This window comes from Triticum dicoccoides, chromosome 1A, assembly GCF_002162155.2.
Source record: "Triticum dicoccoides isolate Atlit2015 ecotype Zavitan chromosome 1A, WEW_v2.0, whole genome shotgun sequence".
Taxonomy (NCBI): Eukaryota; Viridiplantae; Streptophyta; class Magnoliopsida; order Poales; family Poaceae; genus Triticum; species Triticum dicoccoides.
Window position 1 is genome coordinate 133,849,603 of NC_041380.1, and position 10,175 is coordinate 133,859,777.

The following is a 10,175-nucleotide window of genomic DNA, read 5'->3' on the forward strand; positions in this document are numbered from 1 at the left end:
TAGAAAGACACTACTCCTTCTGATCCCAATTGATTGACGCTACTTTAGTACAATTTCGTCAATTTATATGGATTGAAGGGAGTAACTTTTTCTCACGAAATGAGGCTGAAAGCAGATGTTCCATGGGGAAGGAGTGGGTGGTACTTGGTTGTTGTGGAAAGCGAAAACCGAAGAACAACATCAATATTTGGCACGGCACAATAGTAAACCAGAGGCATACATTGCTTGGCATATGCGTTCATATTTCTTTTATCATTTCACTCGGTCTAGCATCTTTATATTGTCTTGTGCCAACGTATAGGCATTCAACTAGTCAAATTAAAAATGGGTCGTGAATGGATCGGCAGGCGGACAAAAAAAGAACGCGCGTCTGTTTGGGTCGGCGCGTTGGGCCGACTTTTCTGTTCGCCGCGGGCCAACGTTAAATGGGCCACGAATGGGTCGGCAGGCGGACAAAAAACTTTAATCATGATACCTTTCATCAGAAAAATGAAATAAAGCGTACATGTTACTACTAGATTTGGTTACAAGAAGGCACAAAGGTAACAAGATAGCAACAGACTCAGGTAGCTGCAACAGAACTATTTCAAGCTAACTGAAGAGTCCGCTGCACGTGCAACAACTTCACTATGGATGTGAAAAGTGTAGAATCCGTCGCCCCTTTGGGTTATGATATGAGGAGCATGAACATGAATCCAAAGTGTTTAATCAAGTAAGTATTGTGCATCACACATGCTTGCCGCTTAGTTTGTCACGGGTCTATCCAAACAATTTGAAGTAAACAATTTTCCATTCATGCGAGAAATTCATTACATCATAGGAGCGCATGATCCAAGACTCCTGCGATTTACATTCAGATGCTACGTGTTGACTGGCTGGCTAGCCTTTCCCCGCCACACAAACCTGTCAGTGCCTTCCATGACCCAAAAACTTGTAAGAGGCCCCCGCAAGAAAAAAACTTGCAAGAAGACATCTTTCGTGTATTCCCTGTCACTACTACAACTTACAAGGAACTAGTGGGAGCAGCCACACCTTTCCGCGAGCTTCCTCGGTAGCGGGAGACTTGGGGTGCGTTTGGTTTCTTGGCAAAAGTCGTTTTTGCCTTGCTAGGCTAGGCTTGCCGTTTGGTAACACAAATATATTCTAGCTTTTGGAGGCATCTAGCATCGCTCGGCTAGAAAATCCTCGCTCCGCGGGGAGAGCCGATTCGGGTCGCCCTCGACGGCAAAGCCAGAACGCGCGAAAAAATCTAGGCGGAACTCTTCGGATGGATAAGTCCGTCTGCAACAAATCCCTAAATCTACGTTCTCCACTCCGACCTCCTCCTCCACTTTCCCCTCCGATTTTTGCTCATCTCAATGAAATCCTCCGAAGCTGCAGAGATAAATCGAGCGAGTTGGCTCAAGTTGCCCTCCACGATTAGCTGAAGGCGCATCAGATTTGATAGGGAAAGCTTACATCCGCCTTGCTCAAGTCTTCGTCCGCCCCCATCTGCCTTGCTCAGGTCTATGTCCGCCTCATCTCTTGATTTCTCCTGTGTATGTGTGTGCACTTTTCTTGGCAATAGATCAGCTGGTTCAGGAATTGATTAGTACTAGAAGCAACAAATCATAAATACTATCTTTCTATACTCCCCATCATCTTATCCAAGGCTGGATTCTTGTTGGGTGACCTAGCTTTGGGATTAGATTGGTACAGCTAAGGTGATAGCAAACTGTAGTATAATGCCACTGTGGCGTTGCGGTTGGGAAGGATACTGTTGTTGGCAGGCACCCAGCTCTTGATTTTTATTCCAAACCATACTCCAATTGAGTAGCTTATAGGAGTGCATGGCAGGAATTGATTTTACTGGAACATGTATGATGCATCTGCATCTGAATCCTTAATTTGGTTTGTACTGAATATGCATACAGAGCTATCTACTTAGCAGGCATCTGAACTGATTCATTAGTTCTGCATATGTATTTTCTAGTGCCTGCATCTTATTTTCATTTATATCAACAAAGGTTTGTCTACGATAGTCCTAGACTGTATATACTACGTGTTGTGTGGGTTATTAATATTTGATCTTCTTTGATTTATTTATAGATGGACGACAGTGCGCAAATTAAAAGAAAAATTGCGTTCTTCAGTGCTTTTGTAGTGGCATATTGTTATCATATATCTAAGCAACTCTAGTCACCCTACAAGATACTCATTATTAGAGAGAAATAAAGAAAGAATGGCATATCTACGAAAATTGTATCACGGTGAGGAGAAACACTGCATTGGCGAATTGCGCATGGAAAAATCAGTGTTCTTCAAACTGTGTGATAAATTACGGAGTATGGGTCCACTTAAAGATACATGGCATTGTACTGTAGAGGAGCAAGTTGCCATGTTCCTCACTACAGTAGGGCATCATAAGAAAAATATCGACATTAGTTTCCATTTCACAAGGTCAGGTGAGACAGTGAGTCGTCACTTCAACAGAGTTTTATTTGCAATTAGGAAACTTGGACCAGAAATGCTTAGGCATCGAACACTTGATACACCATCAAAGATTGAAGGCAACCCACGATTTGATCCGTATTTTAAGGTATAGTATAGTGCCCATCTAGTTACCCATAAATTTTAAAATAATTTCATAGTGCAGTAGGTGTATTACTAATTAATTGTTACTTCGATGTTTAGGACTGTATTGGTGCTATTGAGGGTACACATGTTCCATGTAACGTTCCATCTCGGATAGTCGACAGATTTCGTGGCAGGAAACCATTCCCTACCCAAAATGTTCTTGCGGCGATTGACTTTGATTTGTTATTCACTTATGTTTGTGGGGGCTGGGAAGGTTCGGCCCACGATTCAATTGTTTTACGACATTCTCTTGAGCATCCAAATGGCCTTAGAATCCCTGAAGGTAAGCCCCTGCATTTGTTACGTACTTCCTCCGTCCGTGAATAAGTGTGCTTCTAGCTTTTGTCCTAAGACAAAGTTTTAAAATTTTGACCAACTATGTACAAAAGAGTAGTGACATATATGACATCAAATTGATATATTATGAAAGCACATTTCAAAACAGATCTAGTGATACTAATTTAGTGCCATAAATGTTGCTATTTTTTCCTATAAAGTTGGTCAAAGTTTTAAAACTTTGACTTAAGACAAAAGCTAGAAGTACACTTATTCGCGGACGGAGGGAGTATGAACATAGAACATATAGAGTGAATGAGTGATTAATTGTTGATAATGTCATGTTAGGTAAATACTATCTTGCGGATGCGGGTTATGCAGCTAGGAGAGAATTCCTACCACCGTTCCGTCAAACTCGATATCATTTGCGTGAATGGAGGGGTAATAATAGACCCCGCACCCAGAATGAGCTATTCAACTTAAGGCACTCATCCCTTCGTACAACCGTTGAAAGGCATTTGGGACATTAAAGAACCGTTTCAAAGTTCTGACAACTAGGCCTTACTATCCCTTTCCTTCACAAGTATATGAGTCGTCATAGCATGTTGTATCCTTCACAGCTGGATATTACTAAACGGGGGTCCTGACGAACTAGTCTACAGTGAGCACAACTGGTTTGAGCAATATCCAAGATCAGCTGGCCGTGTCCAACGGGATTTACGTGAGGAACAAAGGGAGGTGCTTAAAGATAGGGATACCATGGCAGCCAATATGTGGAGAAATAGGCATAATGTTAGACGTGGTTGATTTTTTTCAAGCTTTATGTATGAGTTTGTTGATTCTAAGTTGCATTGCCACTTAGAAGAACAACTTGTGTGTTTTCTTTCTTCAACTTGTAACTATGATTTATTTCCCTTGGTACGAGTGGCAATGCGATATGCATCTCAGAGGTGTTGTTCTGTCTTTGAATTATAAAATTTAATTGATGCCACAGGGATATGGTAGGTAATAACATGGTGTGGCAGCCCCAAGTTGTAGATGAAATGCTACGTTACTACAAAGAGAAGATTCAGTCTGAGGGAAAACAATTTGTCTTCAAAGAGACACATCATGAGGAGTGTGCAAAACAAATCAATGCAAAGTTTACCACCGCCTTCACACAAAGGCAAGTTTATCACAAGTTCCATAAGCTGAAAGGTAAATGAAAGATCATACTAGAGGCGAAGAACTTAAGTGGTGCCAATTTTGATGATGCCAACAAGATAATATTATATGATGAAACTGAAGTTGTTCGATGAAGAACGTGAGCACTACTTCTAAATTTTGTCAAACTATATTTCCATCTTGTATTATGTTTTGTTTTCAATAACTAACATTTTCATGCTTCCTTCTCTCTTCCAGAACAAAGACAAAAGGGCAAAATATATCAATGTGCCTATTGCCAACTTTGATGAGATGGAGTTCATATTGCAGGATAAGCATGCTATCGGGGAGTTCACGGTCCTTCAAACACCCTATGACCGTGTTCATGCTCGTGACAAGGATTTTATTGGTGACACCGAGAAGCGTGCGATTGATATTGAGGTTGATCCTGCAACACAATATGATTCAGATTGTCTTCCTGATGACACCAATAATGAAAGCTCGTCTTCGAAGCATCCTAGACGCGGCAAAAGCGGTAAAGGTAAGAAGGTGAAGTGTGAGGAGAGTGTAGTTCAAGACATGACGCGGTCTCTGCGTGATATGTCGGATACTATGTGTTTCACACATGTGACCAACCCGAATGAGAATTTATTCAAAATAATTGATGACATGGAAGAATACCCTCTCTTTGTCCGACTTGCACTACATACGTCTTTGGCCACCAATGAACAAGTGGCGTCCATGTTGAAAGGGAGGCCGATGACTGCTATTCAAGAGTTTGTGCGGCGCTGGGTCAGTGATAACTTTCCTGAACACGTTCATGTTGCTCCTGACGTGTGATTCATTTTGCTGTAAATTTTTAGGATTATTTTGAATGTCTTCCAGCATCATCTCCTAGGGAAATAATGTCCATGCCTCATACTTGCATGTAATGATGTCATTCAGTTTTTCATTCCTGGAAAATAAGCTTGTTACTCAAATTTTTTTATCAGTCAGTGTGTTTGCAAAGTGTGTTAAATTTATAATCATCAAGTTGCGTTGAATTTTTGCATGACTATTTACAACTTGATCTTCCTGTAGTCATTTCTCTGTTTCACTGATTTTTTTTCGACGATATTGTACTGTTGATGCATTTGTTATAAGCTAGATGTATTTGGATACTGTGAAGATGAGCTACTTTGCCCGCAGCACAACCAAACGACTAGCTATGGGCAAGCTGGGCAATACAACCAAACGACCGTCCTTGTCCTCACTGGGTGAGCGGCATGGTCTTGATCCGGCCCCTGGCGACGCGCACGGCTCGAGATGGATCGCCATTGTACATCACTTCAATGTAGCCATCCTCTGCGTCGGAGACGGCGACGACGTTGCGCGAGAGGACGAGGGGCTCCCCCGTCGGCAGGTTTGCCAGCAGCGTGCGCACCTTTACTGACGTGCCCTTCTTCACCGAGATGGACGAACAGCGCCGCAGGATCGGTGCGGACGACGTCTTCTTATTGTACCCTGCTTCGGATGTGCTCGAACCCGAACCAGGCAGCTTCATGGTGGCAGCCGGCGCGTGCGGGATCAGCGCGGATTGGCATGGCGACGGAGGAGGGGCGGAGCACCTCTTGGAAATTCCTCCGTTCGCCACGACGGGAAGCTTCGCGGTGGACGCGATCGGGATCAGCGGGTCTCTGCGCGGCGAGGCAGCGCAGGTCGGTGGGGCAGCGGCCGGGTGGAGCACTTCTTTGCAACTCCGTCCCTCGTCGGGTTGGCGAGCTCCATGGTGGCGGCGCCTGGTGACACGGACGGGATCAGCACCACCGATCTATGCGGAGGCGGCTGCACGGCAGGGGGCTTCATTGCAACTCGCAACTGGGAATCCCAAATCCGATGCGTGGTAGGAGACCGTAGGAGCCCAGGTGAAGAGAACCGGAGGACGCTCGCCATCTCGCCGACGGGATGGGTCGCCAAGAAGCTAGCAGTCCTTGACGCCGCCATGCCTTGCTATGACGGACATCCGCCGTGCCGCACCGAGACGCCGGGAGCGCTCGCGCACGCCGACAGGCCGCTCGGGGCCGCCCTCGCCTCCGGTTTCCCTTTCAGCCACGACGCAGCACCAGGCATCCCCAAGAAGCCTCTTCTGGTGTCGCCACGCCGCCCTTCGTCCCGCTGAGACGCCAGCGATGATGCCCGCTGGAAGCGTGCGCGGACGACGACATGCTATGCCACTCACCGGCGTCCGCTGCCTCCCTGTTCAACCATGACACAGGTGTGGCACCAGCTCCGCCGCGCCATGGCGATGCCCAAGCCGGCCTGGAGCACGCACTGGACGGTGACACGCCACTCGGCACTCGCGGTCGCAGGAGTGCCAAGACCCTGAAGACCTGCATCTTATTTTTACTGAAGAATTAGACACTTTGTCTGAAAAATACGACACCTATACAAATCGGTACGCGGCATATCTTTTCGGAGTTCCCGAAAGAAAGAGTTCGGCAAACAAAACCGGTGGTTTAGTCCCACCTCAGATTTTAAGAAGCGGCTGAACCAATTTAAATAGCCGCGTCGTCCACAAACAGTAAGCTACAGTCACCATTGCACCCTTTGTAGAAGAAATGACTGTCACTATGAATCTTCTCTACTTAAAATTGCTTATCTTAAGCAAAGAAAATTCATGGTGACCGTTTGTATGCATTGCTGATTGGTCTAGTCTATTTTAATCATACTGGTTGTTTAATTAATACCGTTGATGTGCTATGAGATTTTTTTTTGTATCTTTTTTTTTAGAATTTTTCATTCATATCACGAATTAGTACAAAGTAGTTGACCCTTACAAGCACACTGAAACGCAAACATGAAGGACCATGAACATCTAGAGTACCCTAAGACAACCACAACACAAGAAGATCTCTGGAGCCCTGTGTCATCATTCTTGAATCTTGAGAGAAGACCCCTGCAGCAGAAAGATCTGCAATCAGTCGCAAACAGGTTATCATCTTCGACCACGATACAATTGCCGCCACGCTGCTTCCTCCTTTCTTGACACCAGCGCTGAGAAGGCATGGACATCAATCCAACACACCTGCAACAGTCGTCGCCATCTTTGGCTTTGAGTACCGCAAAAAGTGTCCCTTCCGAAAGGAAGAGAACTCGAGTCATCCGACCGGTCCAGCACCGCGGCCGGGCCATCCGCCCGGACAAAGCAGGATCTCCCACCAGCATCAGCGCAGAGGAAGGAGAAGAACAGCAGCAGCAAATCATACCAACAAGGAAGAAGAAAGGTCTTCGTCTCCCTGCCTCCATCGCCCATCTGAGGATCCAAACGGCTAGTGCCGATGAACCTCCAACCACCATAGCCCACGACCTCGACGAGATCCGGGGATCCTCAACACCGCTGGCTCCTAGACGATATTCATTTTTTGTACTTGAAACATTTGCCAATATTCATTTTTTATCGGAATTCCATGGTTCATAGCTTTGTCGAGTTCTCGAAAAAAAGAACTCGGCAGACATAGCTGGTGGTTTAGTCCCACCTCGCTTCTTGAGGAGCGACGTGACCATCTTAAATAGCTGCTTTGTTCAGATGCACTAAGCTCGGTCAGCATTACACTTTGTGGTGGATATGACTGTCACTATGAAATTTCTCTATGCTTGATAAGCAGATAACTTTCAAAGTTATAGACCATATCCATCATTAAGTGCATTGCTGACTGGTCTAGTCTTTTTCGAATCATTTCATTAATCTCCATCTGTCCATACTGCCTGTTTTGAGAAATATTTTATATCTTTTAATTTGCACTGACTACTTCATTCCTCGATCGGTCCATGTGTTGGAAAAATTAGCATGCAATTTCAAATAAACTCCTATGCTCACGCAAGATCTATCTAGAAGATACATACTGACAGTTTGTATCCCTCACAAAGTGAGCACTGCTGACTGGTCTAGTCTTTTTATACTGACTGTTTATTTAATACCGTTGATGTGCTCCAAGGTCTTCTTTTTTGTACGTACTTGAAACATTTGCCAATATTCATTTTTATTGGAATTCCATGGTTCATAGCTTTGTTGAGTTCCTGAAAAAAAGAAGTCGGCAAACATAACTGGTGGTTTAGTCCCACCTTGCTTCTTGAGGAGCGACGAGACCATCTTAAATAGCTGCTTTGTCCAGATGCACTAAAGTCCATCAGCATTATACTTTGTGGTGGATATGACTGTCATTATGAAATTTCTCCATGCTTGATAAGCAGATAACTTTCAGAGTTACAGACCGTATCCATCATTAGGTGCATTGCTGACTGGTCTAGTCTTTTTCGAATCATTTCATTAAGCTCCGTCTGTCCATATTGCCTGTTTCGAGAAATATTTTATATCTTTTAATTTTCACTGACTACTTCGTTCTCCGATCGGTCCCTGCACATGCCTGTTTTGAGAAATATTTTTTGAACCATTTCATTAATTAAGCTCCGTCAGTCCATACTGCCTATTTCATCATTTCATTAAGATCCGCCAGTCCATATACTGACTATTTCGTGAAATATGTTATATCTTTTAGTTTGCACTCACTATTCTCCAAAGAATCCGACAATGGCTAGCATGTTCCATTTCATCTAATTAAAGTACTGCATAAAAACCACAATATATAGCTCATCCTCCTACTCCTTCCCGCCATCCTTCTCCTCGTCCTTCGCCTCCTCCTCATCGTCGTCATCGTTGGCCGGCGGAGACGGTGTCCCTTCCTTGAACCTCATGTATTCGGAGTCCTCGGAAGTGCAGAGGTCATAGAGCGTCCTTGCCCCGCCCTCGTCGGTAAAGACAAGATCTGCCGGCCTCTCCTCACTTGAAAAATGATTTTAAAACTCTCTCTGACTGTGATTACATCCATCAATCCTCACTTTGTGAAGGTGTTGAACTATCGTGTTACACAACAAACGATTGTTCATCTTCTTCACAAAGAGAGTATTGACGGTTGAGAAAAAAACTAGTCAAGTAGAGGCTCACTAAGTCGCTCCAGTACTGGCATGTGTTTATCTAAAAAAGGTTAGATAAAAGGTACTGGAGCGAGCTAGTGATTATGAAGATTCGCTCCAGTACCTTTTTTAGATAAACACGTGCCAGCTCGTTATTGACCACAGCCGACGTGTATGAGCTTTATCTCTCTCAAAAACAAATGCTAACGTGTGTGTAAAAAAAACTATCTAAAATATTCATGACATTTAAAAAAAATACTCACACCTTTAATTTTTTACAGATTATTAAAATACACGGTGACCATTAAATAGACTATGAATATTTTGTGATAAAATGAACGATTTGCTAATATATGCAAATATTTTTTGAAATACACAATTAACAATTTTCAATGCACGGTAATTTTTCTAAATACATGATTTTAATACAAAATGAACATCTTTTTAATACACAAAGAAATTTTATAAATACATTATGAAAATTATTAATACAAAATGAACCTTTTTTATTGCACTTCAAGAATTTGTCGCAGAGGTAGCGTCTGCAGCGAGGTGGGTCAGACCACTAGCGGTGGCGATGGAGGAGGAGGCCACGGGGTCACCGGCGTCAGCCATGGTGGCAGCGGGCGGGCGGAAGCCAATTGAAGGTAGGTGCGGTTGGCGTGGGGCTGGCATTTTTACATCTTCAGTAGGTGGAGATGCAAATTTACATCACGGGGTGTTGTATTTTACTTCTCCACGAGACGGAGATGTAAATTTGTTTGCATCTGCATCATCTATTGGAGAGGGATATTTCCTTGTTTATGACTTTTTGACTTAGTAATGTTTTAATTTCATGCTACACTAATGTTATGAAGAGTGCATGCATTATTCATAGTTGATGTTGCTTGCTGCCTAAAAGAAATCAGACATGCTATACCACCTATTCAAAAATCTTAGCAAATGTCCTACTTAAACAAACTATTATGGCCGCGATTTACATGGAATTGTCACCCTTTGATTTTGCAACCTATACCTAGAGCTTGAATAAATATTCCCCACTATCCACATTGAGTTATTGTACAAATTCTTCACTTTCCCTTCAAAACTTGTGGTTTTTAGATTTTTTTAAGATATTTACATAATTCTTTCATTAAGACGGGCGCGACAACTGGTGCCTTCATGTTCTATGAGTAGATAATGGGAAGAAG

At 43.6% G+C, this 10,175-nt stretch overlaps 1 protein-coding gene across 3 annotated transcripts; it reads left to right on the top strand.

The window, feature by feature from the left end:
- Positions 1-1,190: 1,190 nt before the first annotated feature.
- LOC119273426 (protein ALP1-like) lies at positions 1,191-4,987 on the top strand. 3 transcript variants are annotated; one of them, XR_005134920.1, is made up of 4 exons: positions 1,191-1,504; positions 2,089-2,578; positions 2,674-2,899; positions 3,513-3,844. XR_005134920.1 is itself a non-coding variant. In XM_037554607.1 (4 exons), the coding sequence occupies exons 2-4, from the start codon at positions 2,222-2,224 to the stop codon at positions 3,420-3,422; spliced, it is 765 nt and encodes a 254-aa protein (XP_037410504.1). In that variant the 5' UTR covers positions 1,191-1,504; positions 2,089-2,221; the 3' UTR covers positions 3,423-3,844. The 3 variants fall into 3 exon arrangements, 2 of the variants coding, with proteins under 2 accessions (XP_037410504.1, XP_037410562.1); XM_037554607.1 differs by having other exon boundaries at positions 3,241-3,844; XM_037554665.1 differs by lacking the exons at positions 2,089-2,578; positions 2,674-2,899; positions 3,513-3,844 and adding exons at positions 3,887-4,195; positions 4,294-4,987.
- The last annotated feature ends 5,188 nt before the right edge of the window (positions 4,988-10,175 follow it).